At 37.2% G+C, this 26,816-nt stretch overlaps 1 protein-coding gene across 3 annotated transcripts in view; it reads right to left on the bottom strand.

Annotated features, from left to right (window-relative positions):
• Nucleotides 1–26,816, bottom strand: part of WDR44 (WD repeat domain 44) — a gene marked incomplete at both ends in the record, with an annotated part of 82,835 nt that overhangs the window by 19,747 nt on the left and 36,272 nt on the right. For all 3 annotated transcript variants that reach the window (XM_079727360.1, XM_079727361.1, XM_079727362.1), the window contains 8 exons: nt 1,094–1,207; nt 12,164–12,228; nt 13,737–13,875; nt 16,660–16,811; nt 17,567–17,673; nt 23,360–23,443; nt 24,558–24,694; nt 26,334–26,429. In XM_079727360.1, the coding sequence (XP_079583486.1) occupies nt 1,094–1,207; nt 12,164–12,228; nt 13,737–13,875; nt 16,660–16,811; nt 17,567–17,673; nt 23,360–23,443; nt 24,558–24,694; nt 26,334–26,429 (894 nt within the window). The remainder of the gene's footprint in view (nt 1–1,093; nt 1,208–12,163; nt 12,229–13,736; nt 13,876–16,659; nt 16,812–17,566; nt 17,674–23,359; nt 23,444–24,557; nt 24,695–26,333; nt 26,430–26,816) is intronic.

Below are 26,816 nucleotides of genomic sequence, written 5' to 3'. Positions count from 1 at the left end.
AGTGATTCAAAGCTGGAGCTCAGGGAAAGGCTGACTTGCCAATATATACCAGTGATATCTTTGTGATATAGTTAAAATATATGGGCATCACCAGTATCCTTGCTAGTATTTTGTTAACTCAGATGACTTTTCTCAATTTAAAGCTTTTAAATATTACTTTCCCCCACAAATTCTTAATATATTTTAGATTTTGATTACTGACAAATTTTAATACAAAGAAAGTGTAAGGAATCATGCAAAAATTCTAAAAACTACTTTATGCTTCAAACACCTTAAATAAAATTTAAAATATCTCTTAAAAATTTTGCAAACTGCTAAGATATTTGATCGGTGGCAAAATAGCCCCTCTACTTCTAAAATTTTGCTCTAAGGAAAAAAAATTACAAAATGAAGACTTACCATTGATCTGCAGAATATAATTATTAAACCTAAATTAATAATTTCATGAATGTAGCAGATTATCCCCAAAACAGTCTTGATTAGATAGGTCAGACTTCACCTTTGTAGCTGAAGTCATATCCATTTTGCTGAGGATAGTTACTTTGCAAAACTATTTTATAAAAGAAGCAAATACAAGTATATAGACAGATCCAGATAGAAGCTGTTAAGTAATATAAACATTTTCTTATTAGCCTAATCTGACATTTCTCTTTTTTAACTTTGATTAATTTGTAACTACCACAAAGTATATACAAACATTCAAACACCTGACTGTGACAATCATACAAATAAAACATTTGCTTTTATCCTAAAATAGTTACATAGAATACAAAATTCAAATAAGAATTTCCTACTTTAGGACTTCTATGATGGCACAGTGGTTAAGAATCCACCTGCCAATGCAGGGGACATGTGTTCGATCCCTGGTCCGGGAAGATCCCACATGCCGTCGAGCAACTAAGCCCGTGTGCCACAACTACTAAGCCCACATGCTGCAACTACTGAAGCCTGTGCACCTAGAGCCTGTGCTCTGCAACAAGAGAGGCCCATGCACCGCAACAAAGAGTAGCCCCTGCTCGCCGCAACTAGAGAAAGCCCGTGCACAGAAACGAAGACCCAATGCAGCCAAAAAAAAAAAAAAAGAATTTCTTACTTTAGACCATGAAAGATCAAGGAGATCAGCAGTATGTCCTTTATATTTGCAAAATGGCCGTTGTCGAAATGGTGCATTTTTATCATCTGGGTCTTCATCAGCTCCACTGCATACCTATTTAGACATGAAAACAAATGTTAAAACTAGAAAAACAAAAGCTTCATACTCTTCCCACCCCATTTGTTCTCTCATTTTATATGATGCCTGATTGAAATCGTGATCCACTAAAAGCTGACTCCCCTTTATGCTGAATCTACTACTTATTACTTCCTCACCTCCTTGCCTTAATAAACCAGGATCATCCCTGAAGACATCATGCTATCACAATCTTTCCCTCCCTAACAGAGTCCCTACTTTGTCCTTTTTTGAGCATCTCTTCCTTTAGGAGAGGTGGGAGCCAGCACCAGGGGGTGATCATGATTGGTCTAAGCTAATTAAGATGAGCTCACTCCGCTTTCCAGTGATGACTGGTTTAGGCATGGGCATATGTTATAATTTTCATCAAACGACATGAGGGCAAGTACATCTGGGGGATGAGGTGATAGGGGAGGCTTCTAGAAAGATTTCCTCACTCTTAAAAAGGGGTATACTAAAGGGACCTTCCTCTTTCCTGCTTCTGAACATTGTTGTCTGCATGTGACACCTAAGACAGCAGTAGTCATCTTACTACCATGAGGGGACCAAGCCCAGGAGAACAACAGAGAAAGAACAGCAAAGCAAGAGGATGGAAGGACCTTGTGTTCCTGATGACACTACTGAGCTGCTGAATTAACCAACCCTAGAGCCGCCTTACCTCCAGACTGGCTTCCTCATTGTTAAGCCATTTTCAGTTGGATTTCTATTATTTGAAGTCAAAAGCATCCTGACAGGTAGAGGTAGGTAGAAAATAATGCCATACACGTGTGCCGTGCATTTAGTTTACAACATGCTTTTGTATTCATTATCTGAATGAATCCTAACGACCCTGTGAGGTAGGTATTACCATTATGAGGATGAAGAAATTAAGCAAAAAACCTGAGAATCAAAGAGGTCAAAATAACATATTAAAAGTCAAGCAGCCACCTGTAAACAGCAGAACCAAAGCAAAGGTACAAGTCATCTAACTGTAAGTCCAGAGGTTGTTCCTCAAATGTTTTAAGGGATGTCACTTGAGCAGAAATACGGAATGTTAGCTAAGCCTTGCATATTTAGGGAAGGGTAGGTAGGATGATGAGGATGGAGAAAAACGTATATGGAGATAAAGCAGGGGATTAGGGTAGAAAGGTACTTTGAGACCAGATCATAAAGAGCCTTGGATTTGTGGCTTAAAAATTCAGACATTCTAAGGTGATGGAGAGCCAACGCAGGTTTCTGAAAAGCAAAAATAACACAATCTGACTGGGGCTTTAGAAAGAGAATGCTGGGCAATAATGTAAAAGATGGTTTGGAAAGAGAGTCGGGGCAGGAAAAGCAGTCAGTAAGTTTAAGTAAGAATAACGAGGGCTTAAATAGGACAGTGGCCATGGGGATAGATAAAAACTACCACTGCTCTCTGTTAACAACTTTACAGTTTATAAAAACATCTTCACACTCACTGTGGAGGTAGACCAGCAACACAGATGCCCTGACCCTTTGCCAAACACTCCTAATCCTAGATGATTACAGCTACTTCCCCTAATTTTATTGCTAGATTAGTGAGTACTGCTGGAAGACAAAACTAAACAGGCTTCTTGCCCTGTTACATAAAATTCAACTTTTTGTTTAATAATCATTTTCATTTTATTAACTCCTCAGCATATTTCCCCTAGCTGTGATCCCAGATCTTTTTTTTCCTCCTTAATCATCCATTTTCTTTTCATTGTACTCTACATATTTTCAAAATACTTAAATAATGTATTTTTGATTATAAAGTAATATACATGCTCAGTATAGACAATTCAGAAAACATAGAAAGTAGAAAAACTAAAATTAAAACCACCTATAATCTGCTAAAATTTTGGCCATCTTCAATCTTTCATTTTTTAAAAACATAATTGAAATCACATTGTACACATGATTCAGTATCTTCCTTTTTATTTTACATGAGCACTTTCTGTATTTCACTCTTTGGAAGCATTTACTAGCTGCATATGGATGCACCATAATTTAATCATTTCCAATTTGTTGGTAATTTAGACATTTCCAATTTTTTGCTAAATAGCAATTCAACAAACATCCTGGAGCATGAACTTTTATCCCTATTTTATTATTTGTTTATCCTAATAGAAGGGTCAAAGGCTTAAACCATAGACTTTTATAGTATCTTCTGTTGTTTGTCTTAATAAAATCAGGTAAATTTATTAAAGAAAATTTTAGAAATACAGAGAAGTATAAAGAATCAAATAAAAAAATGAGCTAAAACCCTACCAGCTAGTGATAACTACTAGCTATAATTTAGTGTATTTCTTTAAAATTTTAAAATCTATATTTATAGATATTTTTAGTCAAGATTAGGATAATATTATATCTACTTTTTCATTCTGCTATTTTCACTTTACAATTTATTTAGAATATTTTAAATGTCATCAAGTAGTCTTTGAAAAGAATTTAAGGACTGCATAGTATTATACTGTATGGATTATACCATAGTTTTTATTTTCCAACTATTAAAAATTCAGTTTGTTTAAATTTTAGCTACTGTGAGAATATTAATATGAAAATCCTCTTACATCTTCGGGCATACATGATCATTTCTTTATGATAGATTTTTAAAGGTAGAATTACCAAGTGAAATGTTATATATTTTATCTATATCTCTCTGGATATCTATATGTAGAGAGATATTTATATCTCTATGTAAATATAATGTATATATAAAACTTTATTATGAACATTTCAAATATACACAGAAGTAGACAGTATAATGAAACCCATGCATCCATCACCTGTTTTAATGATTATCAACATTTTATTCACCTTGCTTTTTCAATCCTCCCACTTTTATGTATTTGCTTATTTTTGCTGGAGCAGTTAAAGCAAAATCTAAACATCACTCATTTTATCAGTAAATATTCTATATGTATCTCTAACTAGTAATCTTTTAAATTTAACTACCATTACATTATCATACGTAAAAAATACCATCTGTATCATCAAATATCAAATCCATATCCAAATATCCAGATTATCTAAAAATGTCATTTAAAGTTGGATTGCTTTCAAAACTTGTAAGCCTTTTGGTATTTATTAACACTTACTATATACCAGATATGGTATGCTACTTGAAATACCAAAATAAATATTTCTTATCTGTTTATAATCTATTCTCAATATTTAAAAGCCAGAATAAAATATGTCAGATTGTCATCCTCTGTTCAAAAACCCTCCATTGGCTTCTTTCTCAGAGCAAAAGCCAAAGTCCTTGCAGTGTCCTACATCTTATGACTGGCCCATCTACACCTCCGTGACTTCATTTTCTACTACTCATCTCCTTGCTCACTGGCTCCAGCTACCCAGGCCTCAGTGCTATTTCCTGAACATACCAGGACTCCTGCCTTATCAGTTTCACCTGCCTCCACCTGGAATGTTATTCTCCTCCAGATAGCCAGATGATCCCTCTCTCACCTCCTTCAGATTCTCCTCAAATGACTTCTCAGTGAAGCTTTGCTTGTCCACCATATTTAGCTCCTGTCACCCCGCTTTATCTGCTTTTTCTCCACGAAATTTATCACCTTCTAATATATTACAAAATTTACTTGTTTTGTTTCTCTGTCTCCCACCACTAGAATAAGCTTCATAACAATAGATTTTTGTTTCTTCTGTTCACTACTATATCCCCAACTCTTAGAACAATGATAAATACACAGTAGACACTCAATAAATATTTGTGGACTAAATGAAGACATAGTGCCAGACCTTCAGATGCCAACTAGCGGAGCATAATGGTTAAGAGCATAAGCTCTAAAGACAGATCAGAGCTGTGTTCTAATTCTCTTGCTGTATCTACCAACTGTGTGAAACTGGTGTGTTACTCAATATCTCTAAGCATTTTCTTCATCTGTAAAATAGGGTTTCTTAATAGTACTTCACAACACTACCAGGGCTGTTGTGAGGTGAAGACATAAAATGTACTTAGCAAAGTACATGGCACATAGTAAGGGCTCATAAAATGTTAGCTGTTGTTACATAAATTGATATAGTATACAGTAAGTGCTTTTAACAGAACTATGGGCAAAGTACCATGGGAACAGTGAGGGAGCACATGAGTAAATTACTAGGTGAAGCAAGGAATGCTTCAGTGAGGGGATGAGTCTTAAATGAATTTGCCAGGCAAAGGGGAACTGCACATGTATTGTTAAGTACAGGCATCAACAAAGGGTCTGACATTTTTGTTGGGGCATGAACAACCAAGTGGCTCAGAACATAAGGTCTGAGAGAGGGAAGGGTGGGAAATAACAATGAGAGCTGAGGTCAGGCTGATCTCTGAAAGACTGAGTCATCTAAGGAATTTAGACTTAATTCTATAGGAAAAAAGAGAGCCAAAAGGAGTGCTTAAAACAGGAGAGTAACATGATGAGATTTGTTTTACAGAAAAGTAATTCTGCTGGCATAATTTTATCCATAATTCTGTGGATAAAAGACTGGAATCTGAGAGAACAGCTATAGTGGTCCAGGTAAGAGATAAAGGCCTGGATTGTAACAGTGGAAATGAAAGAAATGGCCAGATTCCAAAGACATTTCTGAGATCAAGCGAGCAGGATCTGGTAAATGAGCAGACACTGAAGGGAGAGGAGAGAGTGAAAAGTGATCACAGTTTCTAACTCAGGAGATGGTATGGGTGCTAAATAATGAACTGATATCAAGTATGCATACCATCAAAAGAGTGGTTTTCTCAGGAAAATGATACTTAATTCTGTTTTGGGCATATATTATCGGGTTGGCCAGAAGGTTCATTTGGTTTTTTCCATAAGATGGCTCTAGTAGCACTTAGTTGTCTTTAACTTCATTTGAAACAATTTTATTAGATTGTATGTGACAGCTGTCATATCAGCGTGCATTTAAAAAAAGACTTATCAAAATTGGTGAATTTTTGTGTAGCCATTTTAATATTGAAGATGGAAGAAAAAAAGTAACGTTTTTGGCATATTATGTTTTATTATTTCAAGAAAGGTAAAAACACAACTGAAATGCAAAAAAGGATTTGTGCAGTGTATGGAGAAGGTGCTGTGACTGATCGAATGTGTCAAGAGTGGTTTGCAAAGTTTTGTGCTAGAGATTTCTCGCTGGTCGATGCTCCAAGGTTGGCTAGACCAGTTGAAGTTGCTAGCGATCAAATCGAGACATTTACTGAGAACACTCAACGTTATACCACATGGGAGATAGCTGACATACTCAAAATATCTAAATCAAGCGTTGAAAATCATTTGCACCAGTTTGATTATGTTCATCGCTTTGACGTTTGGGTTCCACGTAAGTTAAGCAGAAAAAAAACCTCTTGACAGTATTTCTGCATGCAATTCTCTAGTTAAATGTAATGAAAACGTTTTGTTTTTAAAACAAGTTGTGACAGGCGATGAAAAGTGGATACTGTACAATAATGTGGAATGGAAGAGATGGTGGGGCAAGTGAAACGAACCACCACCAACCACACCAAAGGCCAGTCTTCATCCAAACAAGGTGATGTTGTGTATATGGTGGGATTGGAAGGGAGTCCTCTATTATGAGCTCCTTCTGGAAAACCAAACGATTAATTCCAACAAGTACTGCTCCCAATTAGACCAACTGAAAGCAGCACTCGACGAAAAGCGTCCAGAATTAGTCAACAGAAAATACATAATCTTCCATCAGGATAACGCAAGACTGTATGTTTCTTTGATGACCAAGCAAAAACTGTTACGGCTTGGCTGGGAAGTTCTGATTCATCCACCATATTCACCAGACATTGTGCCTTTGGATTTCCTTTTATTTAGATCTTTACAAAATTCTGTTAAAGTAAAAAATTTCAATTCCCTGGAAGACTGTAAAAGGCACCTGGAACAGTTCTTTGCTCAAAAAGATAAAAAGTTTTGGGAAGACAGAATTATGAAGTTGCCTGAAAAATGGCAGAAGTTAGTGGAACAAAAGGGTGAATACGTTGTTCAATAAAGTCCTTGGTAAAAATGAAAAGTGTCTTTTATTTTTACTTAAAAACTGAAGGCACTTTTTGGCCAGTGCAATATCATTGTTGATGTCTGTCTTCTCCCATGCATTGCTCATTGGTATGAATTATCCACTGCATCTTTATATTTTCAGTGCCTAACACACTGTAGATGTTTAAAAATTGCTTGTTGATTGAACCAAATCTAAATCAGTGCATATTTTTAATAAATACCGCATATGTACAATTTCATAAAAATTCCCTCTCATTCCCTTACAGTTAAGGCCTTTCATCCATTTTAGACTCTAATGATTTTGAAGGGGATCAGAATATGTCACCCCCAAATATGCCCCTTTGCCTAAGGATTATTTTGAGCTGAATGCAACTAAGAGGAAACAGACACAAGAAAAAGTCTCTGCCCTCCCCCTTTCTACCTGAAAGCAGAGCATAAAATGCCCTTTGTAAAGGTGTCTCCCCCTCACCTCTCCCTTACCAGGAAGGAGAGAATCAATCTTAACTGCCTAAACAGAACCTTACTAAATTACCCTTATCTTCCATTAGTTTCCCCCAGTATTTACCTTCCCACAATTTACCACCCCTAAAAGCCTAAACTTCTTTTTATCTTGTCACTTTTCCAGAAATTTCTTGCTCTTTGTTAAAATGATATATAAGCGCCTAAGTCTAACAGCTTCTTTGGGTCTTCACTATTCCTCTAGGAAGGCCTCCATATGCATACGTAATAAACCGTTTCCCCTCTTAATCTGTCTTTTGTTAGGCTATTTTGTAGTTCCCAGCCACAGAACCTAAGAGGGTAGAGGAAATCTTTTTCCTCCCCTACAATCTACTCTCAAAAATTCTAAGCAGAAGTTAAATGCTGTAACACCCATATTGATATTCCACTAATCAAGTGTACCAAACAGATTTATCCAAGGAAAACATTAAGTTTTAGGTAGATAGCATATTTACGACTTCTAGTGTCAAGAAGAAATGTTACAAGTCTGTAGCATCATGGAGCAAACTAAATACGCCGCTCTTCCTTACATTTACTGAGCTACTTTTGGAAATCAGTAGAAACAGAGAGCATAAGAGCCAGAATTCTAGGATTGGCCTGAGCAACGAGTAGGTGAGTGGTCTTGGGTGTGTCACTTTGTATGCCCAACTGTACAATAGGTACTTTTATGTATTCTATTTTACATGGATGCTAAGAAGGCAAGAGTAAAAACATATCAAAAGATATATATATATATATATATATATATATATATATATATATATATAAATAAGATATCACTATCATGAGAAAAAAGGAAAAAAGAACACACATATCAGGGAAATAAACTCCACTGTGCTTACTGTGCCTCACTGCAGCGAGTACTAGGTTAAAGACAAAGGCATATGAAACAGAGGCTTCTTTTAACTGTCCCCATATAGAATGACAGAAGTGAAAGGAACCCCAAAGTATCTTTTCCTGAAAACAATAGATATAAATGATACTCAACTACTCCAGAAAAAAGCCTCAGTACTCCAGGGGCTCAGTACTTTTTGGGTCAAAGAACTACTACGCACATTTTTTTTTTGTGGCCGCACCACGGGGCATGGGGGATCTTAGTTGCCCGACCAGGGATAGAACCCATGCCCTCTGCGTTGGAAGCACGGAGTCCCAACCCACTGGACCTCCAGGGAAGTCCCTATGCTCCTAATTTAAAAGGTCTTCTATTCAAACAAGATTGGGAGTTACTTAGGGTTTTTTTTGGGGGGGGGGCGAGGATGGAAGTAGTTAAGAATCTGTAAGTAGGATTGTTAAAATAAGCATAATATAAGATAGTACAAATAGTCTCTGTTTCTAATAGTAATCAAGGCCTGGAAACTTTATGGTAAATTAAACTAATAAAAGCAAATCCTTTTCCCCTAAAGCAAAGTGGTTAAAATGTTCACTGCTACATTAGTCAGTGAAGGCTTTATGGAGGAAGTGGGCCTTCAAGAATGGGCAAGTTTTAAGTAGAAAAAAAGGGAGACCGCAGGCATCCAGATAAGGGGAATAGGAATGAATAAAAGTTACAGAAGCAGGAATTCAACACTGATTTAGGTCTACCACAGTCAGGCATGGGGTTAGGTTCCAAGGATATTAAGATCTGTGAAGTACAGTTCTTTGCCTTAAATCAGCCCTGAGCCTAGCCAGAGGGACAAACTGCCAAGGAAGGCATGGTAAATAATATCAATGTCAAAGTACATATGATGTACTGTCAGAACACAAGTGAGGAACAACTTTGTCTGCTTGATTCAGGGAAAATAATAAGAGAAGAGAAGATATTTGAGCTGAATCTTGAAGGATGAGTAGGGCTTTGCCCTGGAAGAAAAGGGGACAAGGAGGGAATTCCTGGCAAAGCAAACAACATGAACAAAGACATGAAAGTGAAAGAGTGTTTAGGATACAGACCTATATCTGGCATGGCAAGTTAGGATGCACAGGTACTAGGGAATTAGAACTGAGTTAAAAAGGTAAGATGACGTAATATCAGGAAGAATGGTGACAAGGAGCCACCAGAAGACTTTAAATCACAAAATGGCACAGATCTGTATTTTTTTATTTTTATTTTTTGCTGTATGCGGGCCTCTCACTGTTGTGGCCTCTCCCGTTGCGGAGCACAGGCTCCGGACGCGCAGGCTCAGCGGCCACGGCTCACGGGCCCAGCCGCTCCGCGGCATGCGGGATCCTCCCGGACTGGGGCACGAACCCGTGTCCCCTGCATCGGCAGGTGGACTCTCAACCACTGCGCCACCAGGGAAGCCCCCAGATCTGTATTTTGACAAAAAAAAAAAAGGGAATCCCCTGGAGGTCCCATGGTTAGGACTCCATGCTTTCACTGCAGGGGGCACAGGTTTGATCCCGCAAGCCATGTGGTGTAGCCAAAAAAAAAAAAAAGCTGGTGGCAGTAGAGACCAGCGACAGAAAAACCAACTAGGAGGCTACAGCAAGCATTTAAATGAGTGTCAAGGACCTAGACGAGGTGAGTAATGAGGGGTCAGATTCCATGGGCATTTGTAGGAGGAGGTAGAGTGGATAGAATTTTTAACTAATTTGGTATGTGGGTAAGGAAGAAAAAGTAATAGAGTGTTTCTGAGTTAAAAAGGTAACTTATGGATGTTGATGCCATTAAAGAAGGCTCAAAACAGGAGAAGCAGGGCTGTGGGTAGATAATAATAAAACCATTTCCGTGAATGACCATTAATTTCTAGCCAGTTGCTCAAGCTGGACACCTGGGAATCATCCTAGGCTACTCACTTACTACCCCAGGTAGTCCAGTCATCAAGTCCTTCTTTTATATTTCTCAAATTCAGCTCCTCTTTATGGTTTCTAGACTCACTGCTATCATAATCTACCATAATCGAAGTACCCATTTCTCTCTGGGGTTGAGAGCCTCTTAAGTGGTTTCCCTGTCTCTAGCCAGGAGCCCCCATCCAATCTATCTTTTACACTGCTATGAGAATGCTCATTCCAAAACAAAAATCTGAACATTTTAATTCAGCTTCTGACCCAAACCCCTCAAAGCCCATCTTCCCCTAGTACCTTGAGGATAAAGTTCATATGCTTTGGTTTAACACAAAAAGCCACTGAAAATACCAATCCTGCCTACCTTTCCTACAACTCTCACACATGCACCCTTTGCTCCAGCCAGGTAGTACCTTTAACATGCCATGTCGTTTCAGCCTCCATGCCTTTGCACTTACTATTTGCTCTGATACGCCCCTTCCGTCCCTCACATAGTTGATTCCTCGTTCAAAGCCTCCAGGGAGCTTTTCCTGACACCCTGATTCATAAGGCTAACTTGTATACTTGTGTAGTATCTTCTATAGAGTATTACTATACTATACTATACCATACTATACTACTATAATTGCAGATATACCTATTTCACTAGTTAGCAAGGTCCCTGAGGCCAGAAAATAAGTCTCATTTGATTCTGCAGAATCTAGCAGTGTCTGGCACATGTAACAGGCACTCAGAAAACATTTGTTGAGGGAGTTTAGTTTCAGACCTATTAATTGATGTGCTTAAAGAACGTGTAGGTGGAGAGAGCCTATATATATTATTATGTGAAAAGGGCAGCATGCACAATAAGATTTCATTGTTGTTTAAAAAACATAAAGCTATTGAAAGGAAACAAGAATTATGGAGCTAAAGCCAGTTCAGGACTGGAGGTAGTGAGTGAATATGTCAACTGAGAATAGCCAAAGGACAAAACCCAGAGAAACAGCAACATTTTAGGGGGTGGAAGAGGAAGAGACAGCAGGGATATAGGAAGAAAACAAGGAAAAACAGAACCATGGAAAGCTGAGAGGAGTATGTTTAGAGTAGGGAAAAATTAGTGTCAAATACTATAGAGCCAATGAAATCCCAGGAAAATACTGTTGAGCAGGTGGACATTTTAGGTTCTCTTTGTTTACATCACCCTTGCCTTGCTAAATATACAAGAAGCACAGGGACAGCTTACAATAATATTTTGCATTCCACTTTTTAGGTTTAAAGCTAGTTATATTTAACCTTCCAGCTCTGAAACCAAATGAAAATCATTAAGATATTTTAAACTACCTGACACTGGGATAAAACATTTATTAAACCAAGAAGATGAAAAAATGAAAATATTTCAATATCTTTTTTCTTTCCTTAATTATCTTTAATTCAGGTGTCCGTTACTATTATTATCTTTTAAATATCTAACATGGATTTGAGGGGAGGGAATTTTTTAATTTAAGTTTACATTAGTATAGTAGCTTGAGTAATATTAGTTACTGTCTGACACTCTTTAAACATCACAATTTTTCACTTACCAATTCTAATAGAAAAAAACTCTCATTTCTAATGCATCTCAATTTTAAATGTTTTCATGTACCTGTAATATCTGATAAACAATAAGGTACTTTATGGTAAAAAATCATAGTATGTAACAATAGTAACCATAAAATAATAAACATACCCCTGTATCTGTATCAGATTTTGATGAATTTAGACTTTCCTGAGAAGGTGATGGGGACACACGTCCTAAAACAACATAATAATTGTAAAAAGGCACGTATATATACAAGTGTACACACACACACACACACACACACATCAATCAGAAATAATAATACAGTAACACCTAGTTAAAAGTCATAGAATACATCATTCTGGAAAAATACATTTTTCTAAACAAGCGAAGCGTTAACTCTTAGGCACCAAAATATTTATTTTTATCATTTTTATATAAAATATTTATAAAATGGCTTAACCATTTCCCCAATTAAAAAAATACTGTTAAGTCCTCATCATTCATCGTGAAGACATTCTTGCCAATCGTAACAGTTAGGAAGATGAATACAGGGACAGGAAGGGTCTGGGCTGGGGTAAGTCTCAATGGCCACTGAAAATAGTCTTTCTGCTCCAGGCAGGGCAATAAATGTATAATAAACATAGTTTTACTTTTTGTCAACTCATCATCATCTTGAATTATGTATTATAACATACTGCAAACAACCCCAAGGGGCTACTAGAGTGTATGGGCCTCGCTGGCCAGTTTAGTGGCTCTCCCTAGATTTCTATGTTCCTCAAACTGCTGCTTCAACTACACTCTATACTCCTGCCCATACTACCTCTATTCTCCTTTCTCCCATCCCTTAACTTCTTGTGTTCAGCCTTGGATGACTGGGTGGTGAGGGGTTTGTGGAGAAAATGTACTGCAGTTAAATAATGACAATAATTACAAGAAAAGAATCCCATAAACTTAAAGCTCCTATTTACATCAATTTTTTTTTTTTTTTTTTTTTTTTTTTTTGCGGTATGTGGGCCTCTCACTGTTGTGGCCTCTCCCGTTGCGGAGCACAGGCTCCGGACACGCAGGCTCAATGGCCATGGCTCATGGGCCAAGCCGCTCCGCGGCATGTGGGATCCTCCCAGACCGGGGCACGAACCCGTGTCCCCTGCATCGGCAGGCGGACTCTCAACCACTGCGCCACCAGGGAAGCCCCTATTTACATCAATTTTACACACTTTGATGATAATACGATACAGAAATATCTTACATAGTTGTAATCGTTGCGTATACACATCATGTTCTGGGGTTTCTCTTTTCCATTTAACCTAGTTTCATATACCCTTTGATGTACTGACAAGTCACATTTACTTTCCATGGCTATGTTTCCTTAATCATTCTTTACTTACTGGGTGTAAACATTATTCTCATTCTTTTTCTAGATTAATCAGATATTTCATTTTAACCTAAGATAGAACTAAAAGTTACCAGGGGAAACCAAATAACTTTGTTCTCAGTAGTTGATGAATTTAACTCTGCAGTACACCTAAAAAGGGATAAAGTCAAAAACTTTGTGGTAGCTTTTTTTTACTGGGTTTATATACTTTTTGCTGTTGACTTCTGTTTTAAGTTTGCGGCTTTTATGGAAAGTAGTGCTTGCTGCAAATGATTGCCAGATAAGAGGGTATAATTATACCTAAAATGTAAAAATGCCAGATGTCTCCAGATTTTTTAAAACCCACCAATAAATGAAAAATACCTTCAGTATTGTATTTCATCCGCATATTGTTGAAATAGTCGAAAGCATTTTTTAAAGCCCATATTCTTACTACATTGTCTTGTCCAGCTGAGGCAAGTAATCTGCCACAGTGAGAAAATTTCATGGTCCAAACAGCTCCCTGTGAAAACAAAGGAAGGTTCAAAGTTATTACTTTAAAAGTTGAGACACTGTTTTTAAGCCAAAGAAAAAAATTATGCCAAATTACACCTACAGTAAATCCCCTACATATATGAACAAGTTCCATTCCGAGAGTGCGTTTGTAAAATGTCAGCCTAGGTACCCAACTAACACAATCAACCATACAGTACTGTACTGTAATAGGTTTATAATACTTTTCACACAATACAAAAACAACAAACACAAAAAATAAAGAAAACATTTAAAATCTTACAGTACAGTACACCTTGAAAAGCATAGTACAGTACCAGCTACATCACCGCTACTTTTACGCCTGTTTCCGGACATCATGGGCTTGAAATAAAGATACTGTACTACTGTACTCTATACAGTACTGTACAGTAAAGTACACAAAAACACAACCACTTGTAGAGGATGCACACACGTGACAATGTACGCCAGACACGTGAACTAACTTATGTGACTAGACATGTGAACGCACGTTTGCATCTTTGAAAGTTCGCAACTTCAAGGGTTGTATGTAGGGGACTTACTATACACTAAGATAATGCTCACATAACTAACACCACTTAAGGCCAATAGTCCAATGATGCTATAATACCACAAAAAGGGACTTTTAGAAGAGAGGGAAGACAGTTGCAGTTTGCATAATCTAAACTAACAACTTCAGGCTTCCCTGGCAGCACAGTGGTTAGGAATCCACCTGCCAATGCAAGGGACATGGGTTCGAGCCCTGGTCCAGGAGGACCCCGCATGCCACGGAGCAGCTAAGCCCGTGCACCACAACTATTGAGCCTGTACTCTAGAGCCGGTGAGCCACAACTACTGAAGCCTGTGTGCCTAGAGCCTGGGCACCGCAACAGGAGAAGCCACTGCAATGAGAAGCCCGTGCACTCAACGAAGAGTAGTCCCCGCTCGCTGCAACTGGAGAGGGCCCATGCGCAGCAGCGAAGGCCAAATGCAGCCAAAAATAAAACAAAAAAAAATAAATAAATTTATAAAAAAATAAAAATTAACTACTTCAAGACCCAAAACCTTGTCCACATATTAATGGAAATGGGAGATCTAAGGTGGCCAGAAACATTCATTGCAAAAGAACAAATCCTAGTCTGGGGTCTCAGTCTCCTAGCTGAACATGAGGGCGAGTGGGATAGGAGGGGGCACAGACCTCAGAATAGCAATAACAACTCCTGACCAGGGCTGAGGGAAGAATAAGGCCCAGCTTAGCAGTGACCCTCACAGCACTGGTCATTTAGAAGTGTTGGGATGGTGTGGTCTCATTCTATTTTCCTCCCCAGAAAAAAGGTTTTGCAGCATATGGCTAAAATTCCCAGATAGACAGTGCTAAAAACAGTGCGGAAGTGTGTGTGTGTGTGTGTGTGTGTGTGTGTGGAGGGGGGGCGGCAGGCATGGTAAAGTATGTGAACGCTTTAATTGGAAAGGCCAAATCCTATTACAATAAATATTGTTATAACCACTATTATAACACACATCTATGCAGGTCAAAAAGATCATCCAAGTTAGAGGTAACAGTTTATTTACTGGAATAACATTCGTTTCCACAAAATTCAAGTATGTTAAGAAATTTGTCATTTGGAGCCTACTGCAACGAGATTTACTTAAAACTGGAAATAATGAAAAAGAATCAATACAGTACAAGGAAATTCATCAGATTCCTTAAGGAAGTTACTATAATCAATTGAAACTTTTTTTTTTTTTTTTTTTTTTTTTTGCAGTACGCGGGACTCTCACTGTTGTGCCTTCTCCTGTTGCGGAGCACAGGCTCTGGACACGCAGGCTCAGCGGCCATGGCTCACGGGCCCAGCCGCTCCGCGGCATGTGGGATCTTCCTAGACCGGGGCACAAACCCGCGTCCCCTGCATCGGCAGGCGGACTTTCAACCACTGCGCCACCAGGGAAGCCCTCAATTGAAACTTTTTAAAAAATTTATTTTATTGAAGTATAGTTGATTTACAATGTTGTGTTAATTTCTGCTGTACAGCACAGTGATTCAGTTATACATATACATTCTTTTTCATATTCTTTCCCATTATAGTTTATCACAGGATATTGAATATAGTTCCCTGTGCTATACAACTCAAACGTTTTATGTGTAGATTATAAGCACCAAAGTAAATTCAAATCTGGCTGCCAACTGATATGTGTAAGCCAACTTTTAGATTTAAAATCTAAATAGATAAGTAGATTCCCTGATCAAAGACCAACAGTATCACTTACCCAGTTCTGAGTTTATTACTGCCTTCCCTGCGTTCCTAGCATTTTCAGAGGGTAACTGTAATGTATTTGTGAAATTTATATCTACTTTGGTACATTTTAACTCTGATAGACAACTTGTACCTCTACCTCTCTCCTTGTTCTAACTGTCACTTTACAAAATATATTGAGCTTCTGAAATATTTGTATAAATTATTTAAAATATACTAGGGAGCATTTTAAACATTGTTCAAAGTGACAGATCACCATTAACTGCTTTAAAGTTTGGTACCTTTCTCTGGTAAAAGAAAGTTTGCATAGCTTTCTTAATAATACAGGTCTAGAGTTTACTTATTCAATAAGTCACTTCTTGAACAATGATTCGAGACAGACTTTTCATTGCCTATTCATTAAATCATATTATTATCAATTCACTTTTCATGGCTCAGGCTAGCGAAATTATATACATAAGACATCAGCTTTATAGAAACCAAAGTATTTCTCTCAATGAAAACAGAATCAATCCTGAAAAATAAAAAAGGTTGCTTACCATATGTTCACCACTAAGATCTTGTACCACTTTGATCTGATCAAAATCATAAGGTCCTTTGAAGCCATGTGCTGCTTTGAATTTAACTGGTCTTGTGTATGGCATTCCTTCATCATCACTTGATGAAGGATCATCTTGATCAGTATGAAACACTGAATAGAAAAGCAATAGAAATCATCACTAGCTAATATAGATATTGCTACTGTCATATTTTCATATCTACTGCTTACCAAGAAAATTCATTAATTGGAAAAGCAAAATCTGTCTATTACTAAATAGCATATTGGTTAGCAGCATGGAGTCTGGTACCAGATTGCCTGGGTCCAAATCCAGCTCTGCCATTTATTATCTGTGTGACTATGGGCAAGGTATTTGACCTTTCTGTGCCTCAGTTTTCTCATCTATAAAATGGGGATAATAATGGTACTTACCTCATAGAGTTTTTAAGAGGATTAAATGAGTTAACACAGGTGAAAGTGCTTGGAACAGTGTCTGGCACAGAATAAATACTATATAAGTGTTTATTAAATAAAACAAATGAGCTCAATTATAACAAAGGCATAGGAAGTTAAGGGGTGGAAATTCAGAAAATTTACCTAATTTTGAGAATATTTATAAACACTAAATAGCCTTACAAAACGAATTTACAACTGGTTACTGAACACTCAACTCTTCCAGGTTCCTAGTCACAAAGAATGTACAAATTCATGTTTAAGATGCATAAATTCATTTTTCTTCCCACTCATAAAATTGATAGTGAGAGTAACATGCTTTATTGAAATGCTAAGATATTAGCTATTATGGTTTATTACTTTCAATAAAATAGAATGCTTCTTACAAACTACAGGCTAATTTAAATGATTACAAATCAATTAAGTATTCAGTTGAAATGTTCTATTTCACTTACCTTCGTCTCTAACACTTTTAACTTTATTTACAGCACGTTCGCCGTATTCCTCAGCAAGGTGCTTTGCTCTCTTTACTGATTTTCCTAGGAACTTCTTTAGTTGAGTCCTTAACAAAAATACCAAAAAAAAACCCCAAAAAACCCAACCCAAATTACTTCTTATTAACTCAACTAATTGTAAAAGTTCAACAATTCACAGATAATCTCATGAGCTGTGACTGGTAAAGCGTATCATTTTGAAATAACTCCTTTTTTATATACATAGTAGGTCTTTGAGTTCCCAAATCCCTTGTTCTATGGAATCAATATACTCAAATCAATATGGCTACAAAGGAAATATAGGCAGTTCCCCCCAATGTACAATATCATATCCTCTAGAGCACTAGTTTTCAGTGGTGGATAATAATCACTTGGTGGGAATGGAGTGGGAGGGGAGTGTTTTAAAGTGCAGATACCTGGGCCCCATCCCCAGACCATGTGATTTAGAGGGTCTGGGGGTGAGGCCATGAATCTGCAAGAGAATTGCTTTGAGAAGACTGCTCTAGGGAGTCATCCTTAAGAACATATTTTACCAATACAAAGAAACTGTAAAGAGGTATTTACTTATAAAATAAAATGCTTTGGTAGCCTAAGATGCCCCTTGTCCCTTCCCTTTCCATTTGGGTATTAGCATGCAATATAGTTAGGCTGAGCTTTCCCAGTAGGTATTCCCAAACACAATGTAATGCAAGTATGCATCTCAGGCTTCCATAAATAGGACTTATTTATTGCTTTTTCAATTATCTAAGTCTCAAATTTCATATATTAAAATTATAAAAAACAAAGCACCATACATGATATTTAAAACCGAACAAAATTTACAAACCAGGGGTAAATTTTTACCAATTCATGGGAGCTCATGAAATTTAGGATAGTATTTGAAAAAGTTGCCAAGCATATATACAAAGATGTTCACTGCAATATTGTTTAGAATAGATAAAAAGTAGAGATAAACTGAATTGTCATTAACAGAGGAATGGATAAATAAGTTATGGTATATCCTTACAATGGAACGCAGTAAAATAAATGAGACTAACCTCAGTTCTTTTTTTAAAAAATAATTTATTTATTTATTTATTTTTGGCTGCTTTGGTTCTTCGTTGCTGTGCGCGGCTTTCTCTAGTTGCGGCGAGCGGGGTCTCCTCTTTGTTGCGGTGCACAGGCTTCTCATTGCGGTGGTTTATCTTGTTGTGGAGCACGGGTTCTAGGCGTGCGGGTTTCAGTAGTTGTGGCACGTGGGCTCAGTAGTTGTGGCTCGCGGGCTCTAGAGTGCAGGCTCAGTCGTTGTGGCGCACGGGCTTAGTTGCTCCGCGGCATGTGGGATCTTCCCAGACCAGGGTTCGAACCCATGTCCCCTGCATTGGCAGGCGGATTCTTAACCACTGTGCCACCAGGGAAGCCCTAACCTCAGTTCTTGAAATGTACCAAGCTTTTAGTCACCTCAAGGCCTTTGAATGGGTGGTTATTTCTGTCTGGAACACTTCTCCCTTGGCTAATTTCTACTCACCTTTTAGGTCTCAGAACAAATAGCTCTCTTTTAAAAAAGCCCTCCTTGACTCTTTAGAACAGATTTTCCTGTTATACACTCCCATAACACCCCATATATTCTTTTATAGTAATTACTACAAACATAGTTAGATTTACCTGTGTAATTACATGTTTAGTGTCTGTTTCTCTTATTTAACTGGAAGCTCTATGAGGGCAGAGGCTACGATTGTCTTCCTAACTATTTTATCTGCAGCACCAAACTCCCATGTCTAACTGACAGAAAGACTATACAATATGTTACAACTGGTACTGATATGAAGAAATGTCCATTACATAATAGGTATTTTTTTAAAAAAGTCAATAAACTATAGACACAGTATAACTTCACTTTTGTGAGAAAAAAATTCTATGGTGGGGACTTCCCTGGTGGCACAGTGGTTAAGAATCCACGTGCCAATGCAGGGGACACGGGTTTGATCCCTGGTCCAGGAAGATCCCACATGCCGTGGAGCAACTAAGCCCATGCGCCACAACGACTGAGCCTGCACTCTAGAGCCCACGAGCCACAACTACTGAGCCCGCATGCCACAACTAGTAAAGCCCACGCGCCTAGAGCCTGTGCTCCGCAACAAGAGAAGCCACCACAATGAGAAGCCCATGCACGGCAAAGAAGAGTAGCCCTCGCTCGCCGCAACTAGAGAAAGCCTGCGCACAGCAATGAAGACCCAATGCAGCCAAAAATAAGTAAGTTAAAAAAAAATCTATGGTGAACATACCTAAAGATTATTTCTGGGGGTGAGAGTATGAGAGACTTTCATTTTCTTTTTTACCCATTTCTGTATTACTTTTGATAATCATAAAACACAGATGATAAACCTTTTTCTTTTGGCCACACCACGCGGCTTGTGGGATCTTAGTTCCCTAACCAGGGATCGAACCTGGGCCCTCGGCAGTGAAAGTGCGGAGTGCTAACCACTGGACCGCCAGGGAATTCCCAGGTAAACCTTTTTTTTGAGGTATAGTTGATTTATAATATTATATTAGTTTCAGGTGTATAATGTAGTGATTCAAACTTTTTATAGATTATACTCCACCTACGGTCAATTAATCTATGACAAAGGAGGCAAGAATATACACTGGAGAAATGACAGTCTCTTCAATAAGTGGTGCTGGGAAAACTGGACAGCTACATGTAAAAGAATGAAATTAGAACATTTTCTAACACCATACACAAAAATAAACTCAGAATGGATTAAAGACCTCAATGTAAGACCAGATACTACAAAACTCTTAGAGGAAAACATAGGCAGAACACTCTGACATAAATCGCAGCAAGATCTTTTTGGATCCACCTCCTGCAGTAATGAAAATAAAAAAAAAAATAAACAAATGGGACCCAATTAAACTTAAAAGCTTTTGCACAGCAAAGGAAACCATAAACAAAGAAAGCCCACAGAATGGGAGAAAATATTTGCAAACAAAGTGACAGACAAGGGATTCATTTCCAGAATATACAAAACAGCTCATGCAGCTCAATATCAAAAAAACCAAACAACCCAATCAAAAAATGGGCAGAAGATCTAAATAGACATTTCTCCAAAGAAGATATATAGATGGCCAAAAAGCGCTCGAAAAGATGCTCAACATCACTTATTATTAGAGAAATACAAATCAAAACTACAATGAGGTATCACCTCACACCAGTCAGAATGGCCATCATCAGAAAGTCTACAAACAATAAATGCTGGAGAGGGTGTGGAAAAAAGGGAACCCTCCTGCACTGTTGGTGGGAATGTAAATTGGTACAGCCACTATGGACAACAGTATGGAGGTTCCTTAAAAAACTAAAAGAACTACCATATGATCCAGCAATTCCACTTCTCTGGGCATACATCTGGAGAAAACCATACTTTGAAAAGATACATGCACCCCAATGTTCATACCAGCACTACTCACAATAGCCAAGACACGGAAGCAACCTAAATGTCCATCAACAGAGGAATGGATAAAGAAGATGTGGTACATATATACAATGGAATATTACTCAGTCATAAAAAAGGAATGAAATACTGCCATTTGCAGCGACATGGATGGACCTAGAGGTTATCATACTAAGTGAAGTAAGTCAGACAGGGAAAGACAAATATCACATGATATCACTTACATGTGGAATCTAAAAACAAGGATACAAATGAACTTATTTACAAAAGAGAAACATACTCACAGACTTCAAAAACAAACTTATGGTTACCAAAGGGGAAAGGTGGTGGCGGGGAGGGATAAATTAGGAGTTTGGCATTATCATATACACACTACTATATATAAAATAGAGAATCAACAAGAACCTACTGTGTAGCACAGGGAACTCTACTCAATATTGAGTAATAACCTATATGGGAAAAGAATCTGAAAAAGAATGGATATATGTATAACTGAATCACTTTGCTGTACACCTGTAAAACTAACATGCTATTGTAAATCAACTATACTCCAATATAAAATAAAAATTAAAGTTATTATAAAATAGTTGCTATATTCCCCATGCTGTACAATATATCCTTGTAGCTTATTTATTTTACACATTGTAGTTTGTACCTCTTAATTCCTTACCCCTATCTTGCCTCTCCCCCCTTCCCTCTCCCCACTGGTAACCATTAATTTGTTCTCTATATCTGTGCTACAGAGATTAAATACAGATATAGGGATTAAAAACAGATAAACCATTTTTAAAATCACAATAAGGTCTCTGCTACCTATAACTCTGAAGTTATATTTTCTGGTTAACTATAGGTTTAGTACTACTTTAAGCAAGAAAACAGATATTTTAATCATTTTGGATGAGAACATTTCTAAAATACATACTTTTGTGCCTTCTTTAATGGCACTTAATGCTCGATAAGTTTCTTTCTTTAATAAATAGGGTCAGTTACCATCTTTACTATTCTTTAATACATTCAAGGATTTTCAAATGGTTTGCAAGTGAGCCATAATATTGGTTTCCCTCTCAGCCTTCAAGGCAACAGGGTAGGGCCCAGAGAAACCAGAACCCTGGGCCAGTCTCTTTTGGCCATCAGCTGCCTCATCAGTTTACCCACCCCAGGGTTCAGTGCAAATAATACCATGTTCTGTATGTCACAACATGAGAAGAAGTTGAAAGCACTGCCATGTGAAATGGTTGTGCAATGTGTGAGTCCTTTTTTATCATTTTCCTGATTCCTCTCTTGCAATCAGAGTATTATCTGACATTCTTATGTGCTGATTTACATGTCAGTTTGCTGCTTCTATTTTGCTCTGAGATCAGATACCAGATGACCAGATTTTTAGAAATTATGTAAGAAGTAAGTATAAAGGCTTTGAATAAGCCTGAGGAGCTTTTCTTTTAAAAAAATAATGAGCTTTAGTTCATGGAGCAAGTGACATCTTTCCTGGATGTCTGTATGTCTCCTGAATAATTCTAATTCTCTGGTTCCCGATAGTTGCCATTGCTAGAAGGCCAAGGTCCAAATAGCTAAGGTGTTATCATATACCTCCACTGTGGGCATACCTGCTCTAAAAAATCTCAGTGCTTTCTTTGCTATACTTGCCACACTAGGAAAAGATCAGACGAGTGGAGAACTCATTTTAGGCCTTAGACTGAATTATTGCCAATTAAGTGACTTGTGTATAATCAAGCAAAACATACATGTCCACCACTGTGCTAGATTTTTATAGGGGAAAAAGAAGAATGGTGTGATCAAAATCCTTTTGCAACATATGGTCTAGTTGTTTAACATGTATTTATCTTATTTTTTAAAATCAGAAAACAGTTTAAGATAATATAAAATATAACAGCAAATGTAAGTTATGTAGACAATAGGTGTCATTGAAATTGAGAACAGGAAAAACTTTACTATGTACTGGAGTAGTCAGGAAGAATCTCACGTAGTTGGGTTTAGAAGGACAAATAGAATTTGGAGAGATGAGAAATGGAAAAAAACAACTTCAAGGACAATCATGTTCTTCTACCAGCACTTCTGGCGCCTACCATCAGAAAAATACAAGCATGATGCAAAATGTATTGATCATTTACTGTATGTCAGATGCTATAAAAATGACCAAGACAGCCTCAAAGAACTCATAATCCATTGCCTGAGGGCAGGGAGTGGTAGTGGCGGATGGACATATAAACTGGACAGAGTATAGATTTAAAATATGGCAGCTCTCACATATATATATATTTTTTAAATAAAAGTCTAAAATGAAGAAAAGGGATGTATTGTAACTCACGTTTTCTGTTTTAACCTTCCACCATCAGTATCTGTTTGCTGAGACTGTAACTTCTCTTCATCATCTGACTGTGCTGCGTCATTACTACAAGAAGAAGTAGTCATTTTATAAGAAGCCATTTCCCCTACACTTCTCAAAAATCTCTGTGTGTACTTAGTATACAATTAGCTAATCAGTGTAAGAAAAAAATGTTAACATGCTTTATATAAGTTTAATTTAAATGATGACCCTGAGAATTTAAAGACTTGAAAGATCATAGAGTAGAGTCTTTAAGCAAGGTGCAATGTACAAAATGCAAACGAATACAATTTAGGAATTTATGAAAACCTAACACAAACAAGGCTTTTTGCTGGGCAAAACATGCTGCACAGAAATGACACATTAACTTATAAATATCTCCCTCCTTACTTACCAGGCACATCATGTGAAAGCTTTGCTTTCACAGAAATTACTTCTTAGTGCTACATACATCTCACAGTAAAGTCAATCACCTCACTCTAAAGACACTTTCTGACCCTAAAAAGACAATACAATTATTTATAAAATTTCTGATCCTTAAAGCAAGGTTTCAGAAGACCAGTTGTTTATCCCACATGGCTTTTTAGCTTCATGTGTTCTAATATTGTCTCTAGTATAATATTGGGTTGGCTGAAAAGTTTGTTCGGGTTTTCTGTAAGATGTCATAGCAAAACCCGAACAAACTTTTTGGCCAACCCAATATAAATCATTTTAAAAGAAGACAAACCAAATACTATGAGATTTAAGATATATATATTTTTCCCCAAGTAATTGTACAATCTTGAGAACAAAGCTGAATAAAGAAAATGTCACACACACACACACACACACACACACACACTCACAGAAGAATATTATTCAGCCATAAAAAGGAAGGAAATCCAGCCATTTGTGACAACATGGATGGACCTTGGGAGCATTAAGCTAAATGAAATAAATCAGACAGAAAGACAAATACTTTATGATATCACTTATATGTGGAATCTTAAAAAAAGCTCATTTTTAAAAAGAGAGAGAAAAAAGTTTAAGAATACATACATTAACTCTAATTTTAATTCTAACTTTAAAAAAAGAAGACTGAATGAAACCAAATTAGGGACTCTCATAGTTCATAAACAGAGAACTTTTCACCACTCTGAATGAAATACTACAAATGATAAGTAATAACATTAGGCCATACCTTACATATTCCTTAGTCCTTCTCATGATGTGTAGAGTGAGAGGATTAATACCTGTTGGCAGTTTCTCTTCTGCAAGACTCAAAGGTATTTCTTCTCCAGTATCCAGATTCTTAATCATTACACTGGCTAAAATTTCCTGAAGTAAAAAATAACACCGAGAGTACCTATAATTTAATTATCTTTTTGAATCTACAAAATCCTCAAAAATTCAAGCAAAGAACTTTCTAGATACATTCAGTACAATGTACAATAATTTTTTTAACATTTTTAGTGAGATACAATTTCCACACCACAAAATGCACTCATTTAAAGCATATAATTCAATGGTTCTGAGTACATTCACAGAGTCGTGCAATTATCACCATTATCTAAGTTTAGAACTTTTCTACCTCCCCCAAAAGAAACCAAATACCCATTAGCTGTCATGCCATATTCCCCTCTCCTCCCAGTCCCTGGCAACCACGAATCTACTTTTTTTCTCTATGGATTTGCCTATTCTGGACATTTCATATAAATTAAATCATATAGTATGTAGTCTTTTGTGATTGGCTTCTTTCACTTAGCATCATGCTGTCAAGGTTCATCCATATTGCAGCATGTATCTCTTTCATTTTAATTGCCAAAAAATAGTCCACATGGATGGATATACTACATTTTATTTATCCATTCATCAGTGTTGGACATTTGTGTCGTTTCCACACTTTCGCTAGTATGAACACCTATGTATATTTTTTGTGTGGATGTATGTTTTCCTTTCTCTTTGGTGTATACATAGGATTGGTATTGCTGGGTCACGGTAACTCGATGCTTAATATTTTGAGGAACTATCAAACCATTTTCCAAAGTACAATAATTTTTTTTAATGTACTGTTTAAAAGAAACAAAGATTAAGATTTTGCTTCAAAACTTCATTCTGAATAAATTGGCCAATAGATGTATACTAAATTTTAAGGTAAGAATTAAACATTGAGTCTGTATACACTGTACATAATCTAATATGTATAAAAACATATACCTATAATATCAAGTTTTTTTTAAGCCCACTTTCTATAAAACATAGGCCTTGCTTTCAATACACTTATTCCACCATATAATTATGTGAAAGGGCAAGTGTAAGTCAGAGGTCAAACTCCAGCATATTAAAAAAAAAAAAACTAAGACAATCTTCAATTTTCATTTTTTCCTCGACATTATGATTTTTTTGCCTAATAGCAATAAAGCTAATTTTTTTTAATCATTGTGGGGCTTCCCTGGTGGCGCAGTGGTTGGGAATCCGCCTGCCAAGGCAGGGGGCACAGGTTCGAGCCCTGGTCCGGGGGGATCCCACATGCCGCGGAGCAGCTGGGCCCATAAGCCACGACTACTGAGCCTGCGCTCTGGAGCCTGTGAGCCATAACTGCTGGGCCCGTGTGCCACAACTACTGAGGCTTGTGTGCCTGGAGCCCATGCTCCGCAGCGGGAGAGGCCACCTCAGTGAGAAGCCCACGCCCTGCAACCAAGAGTAGCCCCTGCTCGCAGTAACTAGAGAAAGCCCACGTGCAGCAACGAGGACCCAATGCAGCCAAAAATAAAAAAATAAAATAAAAAAAAATCATTGTAAAATATATATAATACAAAATTTACCATTTTAACCGTTTTTATTGTATAGTTCAGTGGCATCAAGTATATTTACATTGTCGTGCAACCATCATCACCATTCATCTCTAGAATTTTTTCATCTTCTCATCATGACCTTTATATTTTATGTTTTCAAGAACAAAAAAATCTAATTATACCTCATCAGTAAGCTCTCTCCCAGAGTTGGATCTAGGTCTCTGAGGACCCATCACTTCACCTGCTATTGTCTGCCCATCAGGTGCTTTTCCATTTTCCTGAAATTATAATTTTATAAACAGAAAGTAGACTGAATCAATTTCTATAAATATTCAATTATTCATTACCACACACAGTTCTAAAGAATTCCAGAATACAGATAATGGAGCCTACTGAAAATTTAAATGGAGCACTCCATTTCAGTCTTTTATTATTCCCAGCATGCTGAAAAACATTAGGTACCAAAAGTGTTGCTGCTCATGAAATAATGTCTGAATAGTCTTGAAAGCAAATAAATGTTCTATTTGAACCTGGCCCAAAAGCAGTTCTCTACCAGTAAAATGCCAGCACTAATATTGCCATTAATCAGAGCTATACACATGGATATCTTGAGGGTAGGGGTTGGCAAACTTTTTCTGTAGAGCCAGATAGTAAATATTTTAAGC

This window comes from Hyperoodon ampullatus (assembly GCF_949752795.1).
Source record: "Hyperoodon ampullatus genome assembly, chromosome: X".
NCBI classification, from domain to species: Eukaryota; Metazoa; Chordata; class Mammalia; order Artiodactyla; family Ziphiidae; genus Hyperoodon; species Hyperoodon ampullatus.
This window is presented reverse-complemented; position numbering and strand designations above follow the sequence as displayed.